Source organism: Pagrus pagrus (assembly GCF_965226575.1).
Source record: "Pagrus pagrus genome assembly, chromosome: 24".
Classification (NCBI taxonomy): domain Eukaryota; kingdom Metazoa; phylum Chordata; class Actinopteri; order Spariformes; family Sparidae; genus Pagrus; species Pagrus pagrus.
The window spans coordinates 4,685,652-4,709,386 of record NC_140206.1 but is presented as its reverse complement, the minus strand read 5'-3'; the positions used below and the strand labels follow the sequence as shown (position 1 = coordinate 4,709,386).

At 40.5% G+C, this 23,735-nt stretch overlaps 1 protein-coding gene across 3 annotated transcripts in view; it reads right to left on the bottom strand.

Annotated features, from left to right (window-relative positions):
- Positions 1 to 1,701: 1,701 nt before the first annotated feature.
- col5a2b (collagen, type V, alpha 2b) overlaps positions 1,702 to 23,735 on the bottom strand; it is a 36,851-nt gene continuing 14,817 nt past the window's right edge. For 2 of the 3 annotated variants that reach the window (XM_084346735.1, XM_084346734.1), the window contains exons 2-55: positions 16,237 to 16,455; positions 15,923 to 16,147; positions 15,417 to 15,433; positions 15,288 to 15,320; positions 15,151 to 15,183; positions 14,748 to 14,801; positions 14,475 to 14,567; positions 14,302 to 14,376; positions 14,147 to 14,191; positions 13,913 to 13,966; positions 13,698 to 13,751; positions 13,166 to 13,219; positions 12,725 to 12,778; positions 12,551 to 12,604; positions 12,086 to 12,130; positions 11,941 to 11,994; positions 11,803 to 11,847; positions 11,638 to 11,691; positions 11,301 to 11,399; positions 11,171 to 11,215; positions 10,994 to 11,092; positions 10,827 to 10,880; positions 10,621 to 10,728; positions 10,474 to 10,527; positions 10,286 to 10,384; positions 10,000 to 10,053; positions 9,801 to 9,899; positions 9,634 to 9,687; positions 9,477 to 9,530; positions 9,329 to 9,382; positions 8,984 to 9,037; positions 8,764 to 8,808; positions 8,504 to 8,602; positions 8,305 to 8,412; positions 8,028 to 8,081; positions 7,766 to 7,819; positions 7,446 to 7,499; positions 7,289 to 7,342; positions 7,074 to 7,181; positions 6,529 to 6,582; positions 6,340 to 6,393; positions 5,987 to 6,148; positions 5,784 to 5,891; positions 5,392 to 5,499; positions 5,007 to 5,060; positions 4,811 to 4,918; positions 4,660 to 4,713; positions 4,428 to 4,535; positions 4,233 to 4,286; positions 4,036 to 4,143; positions 3,402 to 3,762; positions 3,089 to 3,279; positions 2,665 to 2,907; positions 1,702 to 2,580 (exon numbers count right to left, since the gene is read on the bottom strand). In XM_084346735.1, the coding sequence (XP_084202861.1) occupies positions 2,434 to 2,580; positions 2,665 to 2,907; positions 3,089 to 3,279; positions 3,402 to 3,762; positions 4,036 to 4,143; positions 4,233 to 4,286; positions 4,428 to 4,535; positions 4,660 to 4,713; positions 4,811 to 4,918; positions 5,007 to 5,060; positions 5,392 to 5,499; positions 5,784 to 5,891; positions 5,987 to 6,148; positions 6,340 to 6,393; positions 6,529 to 6,582; positions 7,074 to 7,181; positions 7,289 to 7,342; positions 7,446 to 7,499; positions 7,766 to 7,819; positions 8,028 to 8,081; positions 8,305 to 8,412; positions 8,504 to 8,602; positions 8,764 to 8,808; positions 8,984 to 9,037; positions 9,329 to 9,382; positions 9,477 to 9,530; positions 9,634 to 9,687; positions 9,801 to 9,899; positions 10,000 to 10,053; positions 10,286 to 10,384; positions 10,474 to 10,527; positions 10,621 to 10,728; positions 10,827 to 10,880; positions 10,994 to 11,092; positions 11,171 to 11,215; positions 11,301 to 11,399; positions 11,638 to 11,691; positions 11,803 to 11,847; positions 11,941 to 11,994; positions 12,086 to 12,130; positions 12,551 to 12,604; positions 12,725 to 12,778; positions 13,166 to 13,219; positions 13,698 to 13,751; positions 13,913 to 13,966; positions 14,147 to 14,191; positions 14,302 to 14,376; positions 14,475 to 14,567; positions 14,748 to 14,801; positions 15,151 to 15,183; positions 15,288 to 15,320; positions 15,417 to 15,433; positions 15,923 to 16,147; positions 16,237 to 16,414 (4,638 nt within the window). In that variant the 5' untranslated portion in view covers positions 16,415 to 16,455 and the 3' untranslated portion in view covers positions 1,702 to 2,433. Of the gene's footprint in view, positions 2,581 to 2,664; positions 2,908 to 3,088; positions 3,280 to 3,401; positions 3,763 to 4,035; positions 4,144 to 4,232; positions 4,287 to 4,427; positions 4,536 to 4,659; positions 4,714 to 4,810; positions 4,919 to 5,006; positions 5,061 to 5,391; positions 5,500 to 5,783; positions 5,892 to 5,986; positions 6,149 to 6,339; positions 6,394 to 6,528; positions 6,583 to 7,073; positions 7,182 to 7,288; positions 7,343 to 7,445; positions 7,500 to 7,765; positions 7,820 to 8,027; positions 8,082 to 8,304; positions 8,413 to 8,503; positions 8,603 to 8,763; positions 8,809 to 8,983; positions 9,038 to 9,328; positions 9,383 to 9,476; positions 9,531 to 9,633; positions 9,688 to 9,800; positions 9,900 to 9,999; positions 10,054 to 10,285; positions 10,385 to 10,473; positions 10,528 to 10,620; positions 10,729 to 10,826; positions 10,881 to 10,993; positions 11,093 to 11,170; positions 11,216 to 11,300; positions 11,400 to 11,637; positions 11,692 to 11,802; positions 11,848 to 11,940; positions 11,995 to 12,085; positions 12,131 to 12,550; positions 12,605 to 12,724; positions 12,779 to 13,165; positions 13,220 to 13,697; positions 13,752 to 13,912; positions 13,967 to 14,146; positions 14,192 to 14,301; positions 14,377 to 14,474; positions 14,568 to 14,747; positions 14,802 to 15,150; positions 15,184 to 15,287; positions 15,321 to 15,416; positions 15,434 to 15,922; positions 16,148 to 16,236; positions 16,456 to 17,698; positions 17,891 to 23,735 lie in introns of all 3 variants that reach the window. The other variant, XM_084346733.1, reaches the window with a different exon arrangement.

Sequence of the window (23,735 nt, the reverse complement as noted above, 5' to 3'; positions counted from 1 at the left end):
GGGCGTCGCTGCTAAGTCATCTCAGGGTCGCAGACTCCCCACGTTTTTTTGGGTGAACGGGCACAAACACGTCACGTGGAGCGCTCTGGTTTTAAAGGTACACCTGACTATAAAAGCAGGAGGAGATGAAAAGAAGAGAAAGAGGAGGATTTAGCCTTTGGGCTAATGTATTTCCTCAGGAAACGAGTAATGACTTCTTCCTCTCTGAGATGAGCAGGAGGCTAATTAAAGCTGAGCAGCCTCTTTCTGTCTGTGCGTCGGCCTCTGACAACCAGCCTCGTATGACTTTTTTTTAACAATAACACCAAATATTTGTTTGTGTGGCCACGTTAGCAGCACAGCTTTAAGAACGGCAATCACAATCAGCCAGTCCAGTCAACTGAAATACCCCAATTTAACTGTGGGATGAAAATAATCTGGGTCATGTGATTGTGTTGTTTGTTGTTCTAGTTCTCAAAACATGTACATCACCTGGAGAAACAGACACAATATTTTCTACATGAAGAAAGAAATATCTTCATGTGTAACATGTGCTGAATTAACAAGAAGGCCCAAATACTTAAAGATGTGTCATGGACAGGATTTTGCAATGTTAATAAAGTCTTTCCTGACTCAACAACTCACAAAATTGAGCGTTTTTTGAAGGGAGTCTGGGGACAAAGAAATTGCCGTTTACTGTGTTTGTAAAATTTGACATGTTCAATAAAATCTTCTTCTATAAAGTTAGTTTAAATGGTGAAAACAAAGCTAAAATAAGAATAACATGGTTTCTCTTTATTGAATCAGTAAAGAGTCTGGCTGTGATGTTCTGTGCTCGTACACATCTGGCACTTATTGATCTAAATGTTATTCATTTTCTGAGAAGCTGCAAACAATGACTATACATCTAAAATCATTTTACTTGCAGGGAAAAAAGTACATTCTGGGGTTTGAAGGGAGGTGTAACAGTTATCTTGTGTCTTATGTAATTCAGTCTTTGTCTGGAGCAGCTTGCATATGAAAAGTTATTAAAAAAAGGACACCAATGTGAAGTCAAACTGTACTGCAGAGGTACAGTTTGGATTCCTTCACCTCCACTCTTACCTAAAAACTTTCCATGCTCGAAATGAAAATAGCAGCCCCAGCTAAAAATGACCGCCTCGACAGATGTGCAGCGAGGCCCGGGCTGCAGGAAACGGCGAGAGTGTCACGTCTTTCAGCGAGCGCAGAGAGGAGAGGTCGACCCAGAAACATGTGCGAGGTGAACTTTGGCTCTTTTTCTTCCTGTAAGGACGCCTTCTCTCTCCCTCTCTCCGGCCCCTATTTTCATCTTGTTCGCTCACACACCCATAAACATGCTGTCACTACGTCTGTTCAGGCCGAAATTAGGCATTTGTGTTGCTTTTGTAAGCCTGCATGTTGTTATATTTCAGAAATAACAACCAATGCATCATAAATCCGAGTCTGAAATATAACTTAACTCTATGACTTGAATTAATTTATCATAAAACACAGGATTTTTTGGGTTTCAACCCCTAAAGCACTGCTGTTTTTTCATTTCCACCTAATGAAGGACTTTTTCACCTGGGTTGCCAGGTGAAAGCAGTTAACCGTGATCTGATGACTGTAAGGAAAAGCACTGTCTCCCTCTAGTGGTGAGATGGTTCAGCTTCAGTCATTTTCCAAAGCAAATCTTGCTGTTCATGAGGGGAAAACTGGGTGTTTATTCAACTTTTTCAACTTTTATGGCCTCGGTTTATTCCAAAGAAAGACATTTATTCCACATCCATAGTCAACAACAAACAAATAATTTGCAATTTACAGTCATATGTTGCATTTACAGAAGTTTTTAAAAAGGAGATACAGAGGCTTTTTTTCTGTTGAAAGAGTAAATGAGTTCCTGCACAGAACTTAATAATTTACGTTCAAGCATGATGTCCATCTTTTATTCCATTAAAATTAAGAACTACAGTCATTGCTATAACAACTCTCGCCCTATCCAGGCCTCTGGACGTGCATTTACTAGGAAAAAAGCCAAATGAAACACTTTTATTTACTGGAATACACTTTAAATCTCTTAAAACTTTAATATTATTGGCCGTTTTTCCAGTTTATGCACGTTTACAATCCACCGATCCACCACAATCCACCCCAATCTAATTTTATTTAGCACCTTAGACTTTATTTTTTCCACCCACATGCATTTCCCTGTAGAGTACCGTGCTCTCGTTTGTAAAAGTATTGATTGCTGAATAAATTATGTTGCTGGCAGCCACAGCAAATACTTCGACAGCTTATGGGAAATGCAGCCACTTGTGAAGAATGGCAGCGATAAAAAACATCTAACCTTCATCGACTTGTACGCTCACACAAAGAGGAGTCCATATACTATAATTTCTGGTGATGATGTTACTCCTCTAAAAAAGGGATATTTCTGTCCATCTTGTTTGTGTTTTATGAGAAGCACACAGGGCCGATGTCCAGGCCAAACTCCTGATCGGCCTTTCCAACATCCATGGGGGCCAAGTCCACCACGGGCAGCCTGGCTGGAGTTTGAGTCCTGTACTCAATCACTGTCTTGCCCCACGCTCCGTTTGATGTCTGAGGGAAAAGAAAGCCATGTAAGTCAGCAGAACTATCTCCCGATCACTTTACGTCAATTTTAAGTCATCTGCGTTGACTTACCGAGCAGCCATCCTCAACGACTGTGTATCGGAGGCGGGTGTTACCCTGCGCTCTAAGCTCCTGGCCGTTGGAGCCTTTGAGGACCAGAGCTTTCTTCAGGCTGTTGCTCTTCCCTTCTTTGTAAGCCACGCTGTTCCTGCAGTTGTAGGTGATGGTCTGGTGCGACTCTTTGGACAAAAGCTGCAGAAGCTTCAGCTGAACCGCCACAGCGTTTGGTTGCTCCTCTTTATTTCCATACCGGAACTGAAATTAGATCAGTTTGACATGATTACACCCAGGGAAGACTTGATTTCATCAAGTTTCTAGATCAGACACGTGACTCAGAGTCATTTGGTCCAAGCCTCAAGCAACTTTTTATATAAATAAATAAATCTAACCCAACAAAGGTTTAAAAATTTCCGCAAAATGCCTCTTGAATTCTTACTCTGGTTCCACTGTTCATGTCTGCTCCAAACCACACAGGTTTGTTGGCGGTGGGAGTTGATTTCGTCCACCAGGCTTTGCTGGGGAAGTTGGTCGGATTGGCAGAGATGCAAGTTTCCCCACTTTCCATGTTGCAGAAGACCTTGATGGCATCCTTTGTGCTTCCTTGGTTGGGATCAATCCAGTACTCGCCTGCAATCGAAAGGTACAAGACAAAAAGCAACAACTTACATAAGTGGTACCAGTCTAAAAATAACCGAAAATAATCGTCTTGATAAAAGAAGAAGAAAGAAAAGGAAAAACAGGACTCTCACCGCTCTGTTTCTGAGGGTAGCACTGCTTGATGTCCTGGCAGGTTTTCGCAGGGTTCATCTTGCTGCCGTCAGGACTGCGGAGGTTTTGCAGATTTCCGCTGAGGGTCTTCAGTGTGGCGTGGACTCCAGTGTTTGCGCGCAGGGCAGCCTCGTTCTTATTGGGAAGAGCTTCGTCTTTGTTCATCTCTGGAGGTGGAGGAGGATCAGCAGCCATTTCGTCCTCGACGAATTCCACAGCATCCGGCATGCCACCGCCATTCATGTCGTAGTCGTAAGAGGGAACGAAGAGGTCTTCCACAGCTGCGGTGGGGGGTCCGGGAGGGCCTGGAGGGCCGGGTGGTCCAGGTTCACCATGAGGACCCTGACAAAGAAAAGATGAAAATGAAATATTTTGCTCAACTTAATTTTTGCTGTGATAGTGGTGGGAACACAAAATGGTTATCCACTTGAATATAATAAATATCTAAATTTTAAGGTCAGATCGCCATGAACATTCATTCTCCTCAGAGGATTAAGCCTTTCCATTTTGGACCCTATAAGACATTTCCACTGCAGTCACCATACCTCTCTTAGGATAATACCAATAAGCTGATTGTTGAAATATAAAAACAGTAAAAATGTTGTCTTGCGCCACCTGTTCTCCAAGTTCACCACTGGATCCTCTGCTTCCAGGAGCGCCCATTGGTCCAGGCTGACCGATGTTTCCTTCCTTTCCTGGTGGACCCAACACTCCTGGAGGACCCTGTACGGTAAAACAGTGAGAGCTTTATATCGTAAATTATGAAAAATCTTTATTGTATATTCTACCACACAGTGGTAGTATTTGCTTACCCTGTGCCCAGCTGGTCCAACAATACCAACAGCTCCTGGCTCGCCTGTGGCGCCCTGAAATAGAAAAAGTATCCTTAAAAAAATGTCACATCCTAAGATTGCCATGTCAATGTTGCACTCGCTGTTAAAAAAACATTTGTAACATCAACATACACTAAATCAAAAACTGGTGCTGTTGCTAAACATTTTGCTTACAGTTGTTCCTGGCAGACCGTGGAGTCCGGTGAAACCTCTGTGTCCTTTCTGACCCCTCTCTCCTTGTTCTCCAGCCGCTCCTTTTCCTCCCTGTGGTCCTTGAGGGCCCTAAAATTAGACACAGGGTGACAACTCAACACACCAATGGAAACAAGCACCAATTTATTTTTAATTGTTATTTTAAAACGTAAAAGTAAAATGTAAAAGTAAAATGTTGTCGTTTCATGCTTACCACTGTACCCCGTACTCCAGCTGCTCCTAGTGGTCCAGCGGGGCCTCTGGCACCCTATAGTCAAAACAAATACAGAGACATGACAGAACAGGTATTGATACATGATTGAAATTAAATTAAAATTTGTTATATTTCTGTTTCTGAAACTCACGTTGTCGCCTCTTTGTCCTGGACCGCCAGTCAGACCCACAGGACCCTCAGTACCTGGAGACCCTGGAGTACCTGCCATACCCTCTGGACCAGGATTGCCCCTGTCTCCCTGGAAATCAATGCACATACCTTTGGTTAGTACACGCAACAATTAATAAAATTGAAAAGAATGGCACATCTAGTTCACGACTTCTTACCCTTTCTCCCACAAGACCATCTTTACCAGGAGGCCCCTCGGCTCCAGCGATACCCTGAATTAACACAGATAAAGACATGATAAACTTAACATGTGAGTCTGAGAATAAAAAAAAAACTGTGCACATATAATGAGGCAAGCACAAAAAGACAGGGTAACTAAAAGCCAAAATTGTGACATACAAAGCTCTATCGTCTGCAAAGAAACATATATACATATTGAGTGTCCATGAGCATTTGGAGAAATTAGTCAATTTCAAGTATTCAGTAAGTTTGTTTTTGGAGCTGATAGAAGAAATAAGCAGCATTGGTCATAAGTTAGTCCAGATAAAAACATTAGCTTAAACACTTTTAAATTATATAAGGACTGAGATGGACTGGGCGAACCTCAGGCCCGGCGTCTCCTCTTGGCCCAGTGGCTCCTGGTAAACCGACTCCACCAGCAGGCCCTGGGCTGCCCTGAGTTCCAGGAGTTCCATCTTTTCCTGGTGGGCCCTGACAAAAAAAAAATCCAGAGTTTAAATAATTATACAACCAAATTTAGACAGTAAACAGTAATCAGTATTGTCTTCGCTGCCTGTTAACAAAGTCCCCAGACTCCTTAAAAAAAATGCTCAATTTTATGAGTTGTTGAGTTTGGAGAAACTTTATAAACTTTGTGGAACACCATCTATGATGAATTCTTAGTTATTTGGACCTTCTTGTAAATTCGGCAAATGCTATACATTAACTTATTTGTTTATTTTTGTTAAGAACGTTAAACAAGTAAGAATACATACAGCAGGACCTGGCAGTCCCAGCATGCCTCTCTCTCCTCTGACTCCAGGTGTACCCACGATGCCTCGCTGTCCTGATGTGCCAGCAGGTCCCGGAGGCCCATCAGGCCCCTGACAGAGAGACACAAGAGGAGACAAGCATTTAAAACATCTCAGGATTTTTTTTGTGTACGACAGCTGGAAGAGTAGCACAGCCTTCATCTTACAGAGGGACCGTCCTCTCCAGAGTCTCCCTTCTCTCCAGGGCTCCCTGCTGGGCCTGGATGTCCCCTCTCTCCCTGATGTCCTAGAGCTCCGTTCTCTCCTCGAATACCAGAAGGGCCCTGCTTTCCTGGACCACCGATAGGCCCGTCTGCCCCAACAGCACCCTGAAACACACACAAATGATTTCTTCTGAGTACACATTTTGAGATTATAATCCATATTTAAATCCTGCCCGATGATTATCCATTTAAATTACTTCAATGCCTTTTCATTCTACGGCTGTATTTTAATAATTGGGCCACATGATTTATCAGCATAAATGTAAATGTTACGTTTTTTAATGCAATAAACTCACAGTAGCGCCAGCTGGTCCAATTCCTCCAGGCAACCCAGGGAAACCAGGAGAACCCTGCAAAAAAAAAACACTTCTAGTAATTATAATAGTACCTCTTGTATGGTTATTAGACATACAAAGAACTTGAATACCACTGTTGAAGTTATAAAGAAAGAAATTAACACTCATTGTAGTTGTTGGGTAACTCACCGTTTGACCCTGTGTTCCTCTGCCTCCTTTCAATCCAGCCACGCCAACAGGTCCCTAGAAACACAACACACAAATAGTTTTTGTCAACAAAATTGTTTCTAAAAAATTCACAAGGAAAAGACTAAAACTAAACAAAAAGTAACCTTTGAAAACAAGAACAAAGAATTTAAAAAAAAAGGTAAGTCAATGTATGAATATTTATATGAAGTTTTTAGAGTTGGGTTTCTTCCTTATTGCTATTGGAAGAAATGATTACATTCCTGTCATAGAGATTTAAGTTTTATGTGTTAGCCTAGTTAAGCTAGGTGATTAAGCTTCTTCTCTCAAGCTAATCCCAGAGATTCAACAATATTTTAGTAAACAGATGCATAAATCAGCCTCTGAATGATTTGCTGCTCTACACTGGAGGATGCAGTTAGTTGAGGTGATGCTAATGCTAATGCTAGGTAAATACGAAGAGAGAGTAACCATTTAAACTGTATACAACAAAGATGGCCTCAAAATTATTATTTTTTAAAAGTAGTCTCTTAATGTTTCGGATGTACCTGTGTTCCTGGTTTCCCAGCCATCCCCTGTGGTCCAGGTGCTCCTCCTTCTCCCTTCAGGCCTGGCTCACCTGTTTCACCTTTGACACCAGGCTGACCATCAACACCCTGGAAGAGAAAGAGATTTTTTTATTTATCAAGCCTTTATCGTTTTTTTCACTGGTATATACTGAACATGACTGCCGTGCTTTAGGTTGTCTTCAGTGGCCACTTACAGGAGTTCCAGCAAAGCCAGCAGCGCCAATTGGACCAGGCTCACCATTAGAACCCTGTTATATTCATCAGACAAAGATATAAACATGTTATTTTATGAAGAAATAAAGGTACGGACATTAGAAGAAAACGTAGTGTAAAATAAAATGTTCTACTGACAGGAATTCCTCTTGTGCCTCTGCGTCCTGTAGGTCCTTGTGGTCCGGTTTCACCCTGAAATAAAAAAGAGGTGGATCTTAAGAAGTTCTGAAAACATGACAAGGATTTTCTTACATGTAGGTTTCATTTTAAACTTGATTAACAAAGAACTTTAAAGGTTTTAAAAAGTTAGCTCAAGAGTTCATGGTCAAATCCAGTGCTCATTTAGATTTTAATTCTAAAGTTGACCAGTATTTACGTGTCGTGCCCTATATACCCATGTTAAAAACCAATGTAAAGACAGAATTAAGACATAATATAATGTGTGAATATGAGCTCACCTTCTCTCCGTTGGGTCCACCTGAACCAACAGGTCCAACAGGACCAGGAAGTCCCTTTTTATAAAATGAAGAAAATATGTTAGAATATTAAGATTGAGATAAGTTCACTTTGTCCTGAAGATCTGTGTGTGCTACATTTTGACCTATGGTTATTCAACAGTTGGAATATATGACTTAGGTTTAGTGCCACAGAACAAAACACTTCAGAGATGAACTAAATCTTCAGTGTCAGTTTTGTCCTGACCATCATGTTGTGACTCACCCGTGCACCATCAGCTCCGGCTTTACCCTCGGTTCCTTTCTCACCAACAGAGCCCTGTTAAAAGAGTTCAACTTCCTTTAGCACGCTGTTGAATTCCTTTCAAACATGCAGGAAACTCCTCCTCTTTTAGTGATCTCCTACATTTCCCAGAATTACTTGAGACAACCCCAAACAATTTAATGCATCAAACACATGCAAACAGAGAAATTTTATGACAGGAGAAATTGGTATCTCCACTTCTTTGCAGACAATATAATCATATTCTTCTCTAACTTACTCCATCTCCTTTTGGGCCTGAAGGTCCTGATATTCCTCTCTCTCCTGGCATACCCTGAAGTCCTGGACCTCCTGGCTCTCCAACACCACCTGCTGGGCCAGGGTTACCCTAAAATGTACCACACACAGTAAATCATATTGTAAACATGCAACAAGTTGAAATATTGCAAGGGGTTTTGGTTGTGCAACTGTTAATGTACCTTTGGCCCATCTGGTCCTGGTCCACCTGGACTACCTTTAGGTCCTGGCAGGCCATTGGGTCCAACTTCACCTCTCTCTCCTGGAGGGCCTCTCTCTCCCTGCGAGGACAATCAAAGGACAAAGACATGAAACAATTCCTTATTGGATGAAATAACAAAATGTATGACTTCTGACTGAAAGGTGATTTAAACACTGTGAATAATGGAAAATATTTGGTCTGGAAACTAAAAAGAATAATTACCAATACAAACTGACTTACCCTTGGACCTGTACCACCAGCAGTTCCAGCCTCTCCAGCAAGACCCTGGAAAAACATATCATGATATAACCATATCCAAAATCTAAGAAAGTGTATATTCTCATATCACAATAACAATGTAATATTGATATATGCACAATAAGAATGAAACTGATTAAACATCATTGTACCATATATATATATATTTTTTCCATTTATTTAATTTTTTATTTTGTCGTACCTCATCGCCTGGCTTTCCTGACTCTCCTGGTGGACCTGGAAGTCCGGGCAAACCCTAGAAAATAAAACACAATTTTCAGGTTTAGCCAGAGACAGACGAAAGAAGTACAAGGTGCTTCACGAAATATAATCCATACAATAAAGGTGGAAATATAAACTATTGAAACAAGAACAGAACTTTTGAAACATAAAACAAAATATGGAAGAGCAATAACTCTGAATAGATGTTATTGAAATGCCTGTACAGCTAATATATTTCACATATAATGGACAGTGTAAAATAATATCAGTAAATATCAGAATTATGATAAAATAATAATAATAAATAATGATGGATGCAGTGTACCTGGAAACCATGCACTCCCTGTGGTCCCTGCTCTCCTCTCTTTCCAGCAGGACCCTAAAGAAAAACAAACAGAACATATATAATGTGAGCTAAATGTGATGTTATCAAACTATGAATGATGATGATGATGATGATATCTGGTGCTTACAGCTGGACCGGTTGGACCGGCAGCACCTTCCTCTCCGTCTTTTCCATTCACACCCTAGAAGACAGACACAGTATCTATCAGTATATTGATATAGTATTCATGGACAGATACATAATTTATGATTAAGTTTAAATTCTATCAATGGAAAGTGACTTGCCCTTTGACCTGGAGGCCCGGGGCTGCCGGCCTCTCCAATCTTTCCAGCATCACCCTGAAAATCAACAGGAACACAAAGACGTTACCATCTTTTGTTATGAATTACTGTCAATCTGTGGCTTTTTTGCTTCTGTAAATCCTGAGATTAAAAGTTGCACATATACTTACAGTGAAGCCTTTTGGTCCCGGCAGGCCCATCTGTCCAGCTGGACCTCTTCCTCCAGTCGAGCCAGCTGGGCCTGGTTTGCCGTCCTCTCCTGCTAAGCCCTGGAAAGACGGAAAAAGAAATGAATGACTGAATTCTTACTTGGTTGTTTTGATAAAAAGGAATCCTTGATGAGTGATGTGATTAAAAAGTTCTGCGTACCATTGGCCCCAACTTTCCTTCTGCTCCCTGGGCGCCAATTAGTCCTGTCAGACCCTGTGAGATAAGACGCACAGTTACAGAACAACTTTAGTACCTTTGAAGTTGGATTTTCTCCTCAAAAGTATCTATATAGATATTGCAACGTAATCTTGAGCAATTCTCTCTCTCTTTATGTTATTTACGTCCTGTTTGTGAGGTTTCTTTCAGGTTCTGGTGAAGCTTCAGAAAACCTGCGCTTAATCATGTCCGAACTACTTCAAAGCAAAAACATAGCAACATGCTTTACCCGAGCTCCGGTTAATCCTGGCTCTCCGTTACGTCCTGGATCTCCAGGTAAACCTTTGGCACCGGTCGACCCTGACAGTCCTCGTTCACCCTGGGCTCCCTGTTTGGAAAAACACCAAACGTTTAAAAGCACAGAAAAGACTGTGCTCTGGATGATGATCGCAGTAGTTCAGAATTAAGTCAACTCACCTTCTGTCCTGGTAAACCATCTGCACCGGGGAAACCTCTGTTTCCTGGAGCTCCCTACAACAAATGAAGGAAAATGTGATGTTCTGACTCTGAGCTCATGAAACTTATGCTTAAAGTGTCGTAAAGATGAAATAAAAGTTGACTCACTGTCTCTCCTGGAGGTCCTTGAGGACCGATGGATCCAGCGTCACCACGAGGTCCTCGCTTCCCGTCCTCTCCCATTGGGCCCAGTGGACCTTGAGTTCCATGGTCACCCTAACACGATCAAACAATCAATAATCGACCACATAACAGTAAAATTAACTTGAAGCGTCTTTATTTCAGGATGTCAAAGGATTTTATTTCGAGCTTACTCTCTCTCCCTTGAATCCAGCTTCTCCTTTGAATCCAGGAACTCCACCATCACCCTGTAAAGGTCAGACAAAACATTAAAGCTCCCAGTGTGCAATTGAAAGCACCATCAGCCACAAAGTTACACACATATATTTAAACAAAGAGGAAATTAGATGAGCGCTCGTACCACTTGTCCCTTTGGTCCTGGTGCTCCTGTGGTTCCCTGGGGGCCGGGGGGGCCGGCTGGGCCCAACAGCCCTGCTGGGCCCTGGACACCTGCGATACCCTGTGAAGGAGACGGATCAGTCAGATTTTCTAAAAACAGACAAAAGTATGCTGAAAGTTGGTTTACGACAACACTTACACTTTGTCCACGGGCACCTGGACCTCCATCAGTCCCTCCAGCACCCTGTTTAAAAAATAAATATTAGTTTATAGTAAATCCAAAAGCCGAACACACCAACAAAAGAGAGAATGATGTTATCGTAACACACCTGCTGTCCTGATGGTCCTGGTGGTCCTACGCGACCGCCCTCCCCTCTGGGTCCCTGTGGTCCTCCACTTCCTCTCACACCTGTCGGTCCAGCTTCACCCTGTAATGGACAACAGACTCACCTTAAATTCAAAAACTTTTAAAAATGATTTTCGAGGTGTTTTGTTGAAATCTAAGAGCAGAAGTGATACTGGTAAAACATGATAATGTCAAGTCAAGACTGCATAAGAAAAACACTCATTTTAAAAGAGACAAAACTTTCATCTTCATCTCAAATCTTTCATTTATTGCAAAAACTAATATTAAACATTAAATTAAATATCTATCAAAAACCTCACCTTCATTCCGGGGCCTCCAGGAAAACCTGGCATTCCCAAGATTCCCATTGGACCCTGTAGTTAAAGGACATGTTGTTAAATATTCAAAACAACATTTGAATTTGTCATTTCAGTTTGTTTTGTTCAGGATTCAACTTCAGTGTCTTTGTATTATCTGGTCCTTACCAGAGGACCTGGTTTGCCAACGTGACCCTCTGTACCACGTTTTCCCTGAAAGACGAAGAGGAAAGAAAATCTCTCAGTCCTGAAACACCATTTTACATTTTTGCACCATTTTTTCATACAAATATTTTGTTTTCTTACCACAGGACCAGTCGGTCCAGCTCTGCCTCTCTCTCCCTGCATCCCCGCTGGTCCCTGAAACAAAAAACACAAGCAGGGTCAGTATCTGAGTGAATGAGTCTGTATGAAAAGTTCTGGTGGTGTGTTCACTGCATGTGTCGCCTACCAGTGGACCTGGAGCACCCATTCCACCGGGAGTACCAGATGTACCCTGAAAAACACAAAGAGAAAGGCTCTATAGATCTGAAGTTGAGGTCTTTGCAGAAGACAGCAGCTTTACTCCTGGCCTGCACAAATTGCACTGGACATGGATGTTCTTGTGTTTGAATAAGGAAGACGAAGTGATGATGATATTGCCAGGAATGGAGGGCTGTCACTGATCGAACCCTTCACCTTGACTCAACACTGTGATTTTTTTTCTCCGACCACGTCCTCCACAAAGTAGAGCACTTGTCTAAGAAACTTCAATATGTTGGGCGTTGTTTCATTGAGTTAATAGAGCAGTTTCATGATTTTAGGTACTCCATTTTGTTATTTTCACACAGAACTCTTCTAATGAACCGTGTCATTTAAGTTTGATCTGTTTTATCATCACCTTTGAGGATCATAAAGTCAGACGACAGATTCGTACCTTGGTTCCGACTGCTCCAAGTTCACCTCTTGGCCCAAGAAGACCAGCATGTCCCTGTTGGAGATTAACACAAGTCAGTTCTTCATGTTTCTTACAAGATTATATAATTATATATAACTTATTACATAAGTTTTGATCAAGTAACATGCATTGATAGGTATCAGTGTGATTTACCTTGTGTCCTTTCAGACCTGGATGACCTGGAAGTCCTGGGAATCCTCTCGCACCCTGCATTCACACAAATAATCAAATCAGTAATAATTACCAGTTTAAATAGTTCTTGTTATGATTTCCTGTCATTCCCTGGATGGAGGTTAGTCCTGATCCTTTTTCAAGCTCTGACATTGAGCTTCCTGCTGTTGTTTCAGCTCAGAACCACTAGATGTCAGTGTGAACGGTTGTATCTGGTTATACTTGTTTTGTTTTTTAAGTGCACTGTCACCTTTTCTCCTTATTTTGTCATTTTAAAAATAAATTTCACACTTAGATTTATGTAGCAATGTATGCGAAATTAATTACACCCCCTCTGTTTCATCAGGGCTTGATTGTGTTGTTAAAATTAATAATATTATATTTCATGTTGTTTTATATGAGCACTGGGAGACGGCTGCTTACCGCAGATCCTGGGTATCCTGGTTCTCCTGAAGCTCCTGCAGGTCCATGTCCTCCCTGAGCCGTAAAAAAGATAATGATTGATGAATCATTACAGATTATAAAAGTTATTGATTATTATGCAAACAGGAATCATTTACCCTATTAACCATGATCACTCAGACTATTCAATCCAGTTACTGTAATGCTGATGCTAATAATAATGCTAAGGATAACAACTATATCAGGATACTACTGCTTCAGTATGCAATAATTAGAGCTAATTAGTGGTGGAAAAGGCATTAAAAGTAGTAATACCACACTATAAAAATACTTTATTGTAATTTAAAGTTGTGCGTTCAGTATCTGAGTATTATTAATGAAATGTACTTGAAACTGTAACAGAATAATATCTGATCTGATGGAGTTTTATCTCATATTTACTCTGATTGAGTTCTGCAAACACAACTGGAAACAATAAGGTAGTAATACAATTTAAGAAAATAATTAAAACCATGTTGTTTTAGCACGGGAAGACTTATTGGAGTAGACTCACATCAAGTCCAGATTTTCCCGGAGGCCCGTCTGGTCCTCGATGACCCGGCTCACCCTGAGAACAAACACAACTCACCGTCACAACTCACATATGATTTTCAAATTTCAGCTCTTATACATTTAAATGTAGCAGGTTCTCATAAGAGGCTTTGTGTGAAAATGAGCATCAAATTTAAAATATAAAATATATAAAGTGAGGAACGAAAATGTTCCTACCATTTGTCCTGGATCTCCAGGCTCTCCTGGAATTCCCTGACCACCAGGTGGACCCTGAACAGAGAGAAAACAATTAGCAATCAGTCAGAAGGAATAATGATGGTAAAAACAATGTTTCTTACTTTCAAAGCTACTAATTACGTCAGTTTTTTGCACACAAAAAGACATTTTGTTAAGAGGGACTTAATGCATTTCTACATTGAATCTTATCAAAGCCTTTAAATGTTTCCTTACTGCTGATCCAGGCGTCCCTGGAAGTCCTCGTGCTCCTGGTTCACCCTAAAACAAAATCAATCACACACACTTTAAATTTCGTATATTATAGAAAACTTTCTAACTTTGCATAGATGTAAAATATAAAGTTTAAGTGTTTTTGTTGCGGTGCTCACCCTGGATCCTGACACCATCCCGGCGAAACTAGACTTCTCATTGAAACCTGCAGCCATCTGAGACACTAAGTTGCCCTGAAATGATTCAAAAGACATTTCTAAAACACTTGTAGAGGAGAAGTTTGACTTTCTAACTTTCTGTTTTAAGACAGTGCAGAAGTTTATTGACTCACCCCAGGGTGGGTGGGGTGGCCTGGGGGTCCTGCTTCTCCTGGGTTTCCTGGCACACCGGGCTCTCCGTCGACTCCTGGAGGCCCCGCAAAGCCCTGCAGGGGTTATAGGAATTATGATTAATGAGCGACAACACATTCGTCTCCACTGGACTTGGCCATCGGACAGTAATTAATATGTGCAGTTTATTTTTATACTGATGAATTTATATTAAATAAATTGGTGTCATCGCCAGCAGTTGGCTTGTAGATTTAAAGTGTCAGCTTCAGACTTACCTTTCTGCCTTTAAAGCCTCTTGGTCCAGTTGGTCCCTGACCTCCTGGAGGACCCTGAAACACAAACATAAATATAAGAGATGATTAATATTTCATACATGATATTTTCTGTACATAACCATTAAAGCCACGGTCTTCATACTGCTGTAAAATAAACTTAAAGGTCCATAATTGTTTTGCACAGAACATTAAATGCATATTTTTAATTTTTCTACAAAGCAGGTTGGTTAACAACACTGACCTATACTGCAGTTATTATACTATATCAACCTCCTTCAGTTTGCAGGGTTTTTTTGAATCATAACTCATCTTTGGTGCCCTCTAGTGTCCAAGTTAGTGACTAGGAATTATTATAAGGTCTGTCATTAAAGCCTTTTGTCAGCTAAAAGCAGTTAAAACCCACCTGGGGTCCTGAATGTCCAGGTAGCCCCACCACCTGAGAGAAAAAAACAAATTAAGTGTTAGAAGTATATAAAATAGAACAAGTCCTTAAATTCACACACAGTTTAATAATCAATTTATTTTAGTGAGATTACTTACATATGGGATATCGCCTGGCTCACCTTGCTCTCCCTATAAAAAACATAAACAATATATTTTAATTTAAAGAACAATCATTTGTGTATTTGTTTTAAATATAAATCCATGTCAGAATTAATCATAACTTACCTTGAAGCCCATGATTTCTTTGGGACACACACACAAAAAAAGAAAGTGAATTAGATATAAACTTAACAGTGATATACCCTCCTAAACATAAATAATTCCTGTAATTTTTCAGTATTCTACTATAAACTACCTCATTCATCATTATCATGAACAATACTATACAAAAAGACTATTTAAATATGATTAAAGTGACAATTAAACAATTTTAAATCTTGTTTTTGCTGATTTTCAACTGAAACTTAAAACCAAACAGGGCAATTAAATACTGCTTTTCAGCCTGGTGACCTCTTAAATCACTTCATAATAAATTACAGTCAAATAAATGTAATTGTCTAGATAAGGTCCTTGTTTGGAAGGTACAGAATCGTGTACAGTAACGTCCCTTGTTGACCTTTTAAATGACTTCATAATAAATTAACATAAAATCAAGTTAATAGTCTAAATACGGTCCCCGTTTGGCAGGTAAACGATCACATCCAGTAACGTCCCTTGTTTGTTCCTCTCACCTATCCGTCTGCCGGCGCTGGCGAAGCTGTCGCACACGGGGCAGCACTCTCCCTCACGGGTGACGACCTTCTCACAGTCTGCCACCAGTTCACACTGGACCTCGTCGCAGATGGCGACACCGTCGTCGCAGACGCACACGCGACAGGGCTCTGGTTTCCAGATGTCGTTGTGGCCGTAGACCTGCTCGTCGACCGTGCAGCTTTCACTTATCTTCTCATCAGCAGCTGAAACGGAGGACAGAAAAAGATTGAATATTTAAAAAAGTAGCACACGCTAGGCCGCAAACATGGCAGGATTGTAACACAACTGCTACCTGTGTTGGGGTCCACGCTGGGAGTTGATGTTGAAGCTGTAGACAAGCACACGGGGCAACACTCGCCCTCTGGGATCACAGTTTTCTCACAGTCGCCGAGGTCCTCGCAAACCACCTTTTCACACACGGGGGTCCCCATATCGCACACACAGATCCGACACGGCTCCGGGTTCCACATGTCGTTGTTGGCGTAGACTTTTCCATTTTCTGTGCAGGTATCTTTGTGAAACAGGGGGATTTAATTAATATCTGATGGACTTAAGAAATGAATGTTAACAGTCAAAATGTATTTCCATTTTTTTGTTCAATTTTTTGCTTTCTTGCCAACAGTTTTGAGATGATTGACACCACCCACACTCTTGTCTGTATGCTAAATCTGATGTTATAAGGGAGGCTAGTTAGCTTAGCTTAACAAGATAAAAGCTGTTAATTGCTTTAATCTATCATTTAGGCCTGGATACGACAGCGCCTGTCAGACTTGCATCCAGCACTAGGCTATCCCTTTCCTGTGTTTCCTGTCTTTATGCTAAGCTAACTAGCTGCTGATTGTAGCTTCAAATTTAGCATACAGACATTAGAGAGGTATTGATCTACTCATCTAACTCTTGGCAAACATTTTATTTTCTTTAAACACTAAATTTTAAATTCTTACAGCATTATCTAACATGCTAATCTTTCATGCCAGCCCCTATGTCGAGATTTGTTTTGTAGCTTTTAGCGTCCTCCAAACCCTCTAATCTCGGTGTCTCGATGGGTTTCACTGCATAATTTGACCACTAGGAGTCGCCAAAGTCACAAATATTAAAATCCAACACATAGGGGCTTTAAAAGGTCGACAATTTTGAAAAAGGAACAATTAATTTAAAAATGTATTCCCACAATTTGAGCCTTAATTTGTGCTGAAAGGGAAAGCAACTCATAATAAGTGCAATTAAAATTAAATTTGACAATTACCATTATCAAAAGTGCATATAAAGTGCAATAAAAAACATGACACAGCAATTTCCCAGAGGAATACACATTATTTGGTAAATAAGCTACTTGCTCAACTTCCTTTTGCGTGGCAGAAAAGTTGGTAGCGGCTTCATTATTTCCCAAAATGGCCGTCAAATGAAATCACTACCAGAGTTTTTGCAGCACAAAAGCCGGTTGAGAAGTGATCTTATCTGGCAAAACTTCAATGTATTCCTTTTTGCAAACTGAGAATAAAGTCAAAGGGAAACTCCAAACACAATATTGTAGAAATAACATGAACATCTCAAGGTCGTGTGCACAAGATGGCGCCTGAAGGCGAGAGCTTCAGGCTGGGAGGAAGATGATATAGAAGCACCAGCAGTTCTGACAACGATGGAAAGATCGTCTGACTGCTGGAGTCAAATCAAACACTGCAAGAGAAAAACCAGGATGCATCTGCAGAAGAAGTTCTCGTAGACTAATATGCAGGTTTACATTCCAGTTTTACCAGTTTGAGCGTCAGCCAAACACACTGGGCAGCACTCGCCCTCGGGGATCTCTGTGGTCTTGCAGTCACCTACATCCTCACACACCACGTCCTCACAAAACACCGACCCCATTTCACAAATACAGATTCGACACGGCTCGGGCTTCCATATCTGATTGTTGGAGAAGACTTTGCCGTCCGCTGTGCAGGAATCTTTGTGGGAAAGAACAGCAACTGACATCAGTGCCCAGAGTCGATCTCTGTTAGCTGGTAGTCGGTGTAAAACAACATTAAAAGGCATGAGACCAGGTGTTTATAGGTTCTTTTTGTATTTCCTTGGTAATCGATTGAATAAATAGAAAAGGGGGCACTCTTTTCAGTCTTTTGCTCCAGTTTACTGTTTGCTAAACCCTTAATTGGGATCCTTAATCTGCTGAAATCCAATATAACACACCTGGAAATTGAGATAAACGATCTGCAGCCTTGCAGCGATCGTGGCTCTTCAGAATAGCACCAGGGGAAGTTGTTCACTCTGGCATTAAAATAACTGAATCCCTGCAAACAGAAAAGGTAACTTCTGCTAGCTTGTTTAGGTTTGTAAGGTTAGAAACCAGGTAAAGGCTAGGGTAAATTGTCTTCTAGCTCAGAGGTTGGTGTTCACTGTAGAGACAGGGAATTAAAAAATGCCTTAATCCATCTTTAGCAAATTACACTGACAGGGTAAAAAGACTTCCATGCAATGCACATCTAAACCATTTCTGATCTCATATCTATCGCAAACCTAGCTTAGTCTCTCGAAACCATTGGGGTGATCACCAACATCGTAATTCTGTCTTTTCAATACCATAAGGATGTTTTGTACTGTCTGAAGGCCACAGGTCACAATTCACAATGGGTATTCAGAACATCATTTCAGTGAAAGCATCTTAAAATTTGTGCCAAATAGAGTAAAAACTTGTATCACACATGTTACAACAACACAACTTTAGAAAATAGATGCCAAAGACAACAAGACAGGAAAAGATTTGGGATGAAACACAACAATCGTAAAGAAATTGAAGGACTTTTGGGCAATAACCAGATGTTAAAAGGTAACAAAGAGCTATGATTGTCATTTATCTTTATTATCTGACAGTAACAACCACATAAAAAATCCACATAAATACCCTGAAGGTGGATTTATAAATGCGGATATTTATGGAACGTACAGACCCACATTTAAATCTCCTCCGCCAGGTTCAATAAAATATTTATTACCAGTTTTATTGTCCGTGCGAGGAGGCTGTGGTGCTGCAGTGGAGCACACAGGGCAACACTCGCCCTCGGGGGCCTCGGTTGTCTGGCAGCCCCTGAGCTCTTCACACACCACCTCCTCACACACCACAGTTCCCGTGTCGCACACACAGATCCGACACGGCTCTGGGCTCCACATCTGATTGTGGGAGTAGGTCTTTCCGTTTTCTGTGCAGGTATCTTCATGAGACAGAACAGCAACGGACGTCAGTATTGTTGGCTGAGACCCTTTCAGTTGGCAGTGCTGGTGAAGTCTGGACATCATTATGGGGTTTTCAATCATGGAAACTATGGCGCTATCACTCTATGTCTTGTATCAAACGATTTCTCCAAGGACGGCCAAGAAAAACGTAATTCTCTCTGTTCACAGCTACTTCAAACAGTAAAACCAGCTCTTAAGGTATCACAAGTTCCTCTTTTCTTACTGTAATAAACAAGAAGACTAGTCACAATAACAGCTGGTCTATTTTAGCTCTGCAATGGTCGAAGCTTCTGCTCCAGTGGCGCCGATCCAGAAGTTTAAAACCAAGAAACACAATCATGATTCTTGTGGGTCTGTAATTGCTAAAAAACCTGTAAACACAGCGATGGGAAAACTGGTTTCCTCAGTGGAGTCTGTGGTGGAAGAGAAATGGCTAAAGTAACACTTGAACCACAGTTTATGACAGCGTATGGCACTCATGAGTCAACACTTGACCAGTGGCACCTTAACTTGGCGTCGACTGACCACACGGCACCCAGCTGTGTTTCCTGTTTAAAGACAAGACGTTTGGCTTTTATAAACGTGGATGCAAAGCTCAGCGAGAGCAGGAATGATCCTTCTAGTTCAGGTCAGACTCAAAAATCAAAGGAACATCACCTGTGTGTAAAAACTCTCTGCACGGCCACACAGGTACGTACCAATACCAGCACCACTTATACCACTCTGAACAAACCAAGGTCCAACCATGTGCCAAGACCATTATTAACAGTACAGACTAATAAAGACTTACTTCACGTGTCTCTTCCAGCACTTAAAAACTAAAAAGATTAAAGGTGCAAACAGACAAGCATCCTCACGGTAGAGATGACCAACAACCCAAGAAAAAACACAAGTTTATTCATTCGTTTAGTCTAAAATGGAGGTGTTGAAGCAGATAGACAGTCTGGCTTCATTTTCCTGAGAGATTTTGTGTCTTTACTTCGTGAAGATATGTTAAAGAAAAAGTCCACTAAACATTTCTGGAGCTTTGCAGCAAAACAGCGTCAACTGAAGTAGCTCGAAACCTAAAAAATGCATATCCAGCGCCCATCTGTAGGTTATTTACACCCTTTCATGAAGACGAACTCTTCAGTATAGCTGCTAAAAGTTAAAAGCTTTTGCACACAGCCCATCTGACTTTCCATCAGCATGAAACTATTCCTTTAAATATCTTACAACTGACTACAAACAGTCTCCACGACACTCCCTCATCATACTGATAGAAAAACCCCATAATGATGCCTCGCACCAGCTGAAAGAGACAGCTGAAGGTGTATCCAGTGTTCATTTCCATTTACCTGCAGCGTCAGTGTCTGTACTGAGAGTCGGTGCTGCTGTCGAGCACACGGGGCAACACTCGCCCTCCGGAGTCACAGCCGTCCGGCAGCCACTGAGCTCCTCACACACCTCGTCCTCACACACTACCGTCCCCGAGTCACACACGCAGACTCGACACGACTCGGGGCTCCATATCTGATTGTTGGAGTAGACCTGCCCGTTTTCTGTGCAGCTGTCTGAGTCAAGCAAGAGCAGCAACGGTAAACGGTGCACGAACACCTCGTTAAAATGCTCCAGAGGTCATGAAACACCTTCTGTGTGTTGGAGACATTCGTAGGTATTAGTACATAAAACAGATTTATGGAAGGATGGAAGGAAAACTTTTTTTGTTTGTGGGTGTAAAAACAATCTAATCACAAGAAAACATGAAACATGACGTTCAAACTAACAAAAAAATTAAAACAGCATGAAAATCTAGCTGCACTTCCCACTTTTGTCCATTAGGGTGCAGCCATACATTGCTATGCAGCCTGGCTTCATGCATGAATACATCCAAGCATGTGTGGGCCTATTGTTCTTGTAATAACAGCTGGATCAGAACAAAAACACTCCACCCCAGATGGGACTCGAACCCACAATCCCTGGCTTAGGAGGCCAGTGCCTTATCCATTAGGCCACTGGGGCTCTGTGACCTTTAAAATTTAATGTAAAAATCAGCTTTATATTCAATTAAAGTTGTGATCATAAAAGATAATTATTTTATCTGTATGGGAGTGGAAAGATATCTTCAATGGAGATGATCTACGGAGTCACAGGAGGGCCAATAAACTGAGTGGAAATAATTAATTAACATGTAAATATGGACATTAATGAAGATCCATAATTATCTTCTTTTTCTTTATTTGTATAATCTTGTAGCATCATACGTGTGCCAAATTACTGAGGGAAGAGATGAAGTTATACTGAAGAAAATAAGGAAAAATAAAGGGATAGCCTAAAAATAAATAAAATGACATGATATAAAAATGCATAGAACATTTAAAATTATATAAAAAAGTATTTTATATGCAAAATAAATATGTAAATGTGTAATTATATATATATTTAAAATATATGAATGAATATATACAGAAATAAACATGTAAATAAAATGTTAAAATAGAAAAATGTTAATTTTTTTGTTATTTGCATTTTTATTCCTAAACTTTTTACTAACTTTTTAATTCTCTTTTAATGGCAAAATATTTCATTACACATAAAAGTCCTGTATTGTAAATTAATTAAGTAAAAATAACTAAATAAAAGGAGATGCAGTGAAAGTAATATGATCTCATTATTATCAATATACTATACTTTTTATTTTGGCAGTTTCCATAAAGAAAAAGCTCATTTAAACTATTTCCTGTATCACAGTGAACAAGCTCAACATATATTTTCTTTAAAACCTTCTTTTGTACAATATAATAACTGTACTTAGTTAAATTCCACCTCTGATAACTGTCATACAAAGTTAAAGAGTGCCAGCCTCATCTCTCTCTTCAGCTCACAAGCTAAGTATTGTTTTCAGTTTTCACTGCGACAGACTTCAGATGAAGACGTGAAATTAAAAAGGCGTAAATTACACTGAGCCAATAAACCGAAGCTGCTGCCGACCTCACGGGGAAATTCCACAGGTTTACTCTGAAACTGCTGCATCATGGGAAATGTAGTATCCAGCTGTGTTTGCATTGAGAATATACATCAGCCTCTGCTGCTGCTGCTTCATTTTCATTTTTTTTCCTCACCAAACTTCATTCATTTTATTCAATATTTTACAGAGAAACATGAAACATGCTGCTCCTTTATACAAATATTGTACATTTTACTCCACTACATGTATTTGATATTGTTTAATTTAGATTATTGACACAAAACATAAATCATATACAAATTATGATGTCCCAGAAGCATCTAAAGGGGCAATGTGTAAGCAAATGTTAAACTGAACTTGACAGCTGCCGCATTAAAGTGATTAATGCATCATTAATATATGAATTAGTCTGAAATTGAGCATTTCTTCAATTATTTTGATGCTAATACGTTTGTACTCTTCTGACTGCAGGACTTTTACTTGTAACTGGGTATTTGTACTCTGTCACTCAGAGAACTCGATGTCCTCGAGTAAAGAAACGCTTTCAGGCAAATTGCCACTGAGCTGCACTTGAGCAAGGCACCTCAATCAGTGACTAGACTGTGGTTGAGTCTGACAGCTCCTGGCTGTAAATGTGTCCATAAATGTGTCTGTACTGTAAGAAAGTATGTAATCATCTCTGTCTGTCTGACACTAGATGAGACGTATAGCTTTCACATTTGTAGACAACATTCATTTATCTATACGTCATGTAATCAAGAGGCATGCAGAGATGTGCACCCAGAATCCTGTCATTTATTTGTTTTTTGGAGCAAATGCATGTTGAGTGAGAAAAAAAGGGTTAAGCAAATGTTTCTGTCAAGTAAAAATACGATTTTTAGACTTGATAAACTGCATCAGCTGTTGTTAAACTCATTTAAGCACATTTCTTTGAGGAAAAAATGTGTTAAAAGGCATTAAAAACGTAATTAAGAGGGATATTTTTGTCAATCTAGACCTTACTGGTGAGTATTTAAACCCTAAGCCCTCTTTTGTCTGTCAGTATAAGTAAAAGTATAAGAAAAATTGTAAAATCTAAAAAGAAAAGGGGAAAAAAATCAAATATAGCCACCTGTTACGAGCTCCGCGAGCATATTTTAACTCAGGCCGTTTAGTGACGTCCTGCTGTAAGTACTAATTATGTGGTGGGGCCTCTCCCCGCGAGAGAGGCCCGTTTTCAAAAGCATGAGTTATTTCAGGGGAAACCACAGTGGCTGTATTATACGTTGGGCTCGGGTAGAACTTGTGGCTTCGCCTTTATTTGGGAGAGCAGAGCGGTGCCACACCCGGAGGCCCGACCCGCTTCACCCTGAGGAGCGACTCGCAGGCTGCAGCATGTAGGAAACTACTAAATCTGAGAGCTGCAGGTTGTTTCTGCCTTTTTTTTTTTTAAAGAAAAGCTCTTGTTTCTGATTTTCTACACAGAAGTTTTGCAACAAACTCACAACCTACAGCCTCCTTCGACCCAAAACTATATTTTGTAGGCATTTAAATGTGATTATAGCTTGGATTTAGAGCATGAGAGCAATTATCATGACTAAGTGAGGCCTTCGTTTTAAGTGGAAACTGTCCGTGCA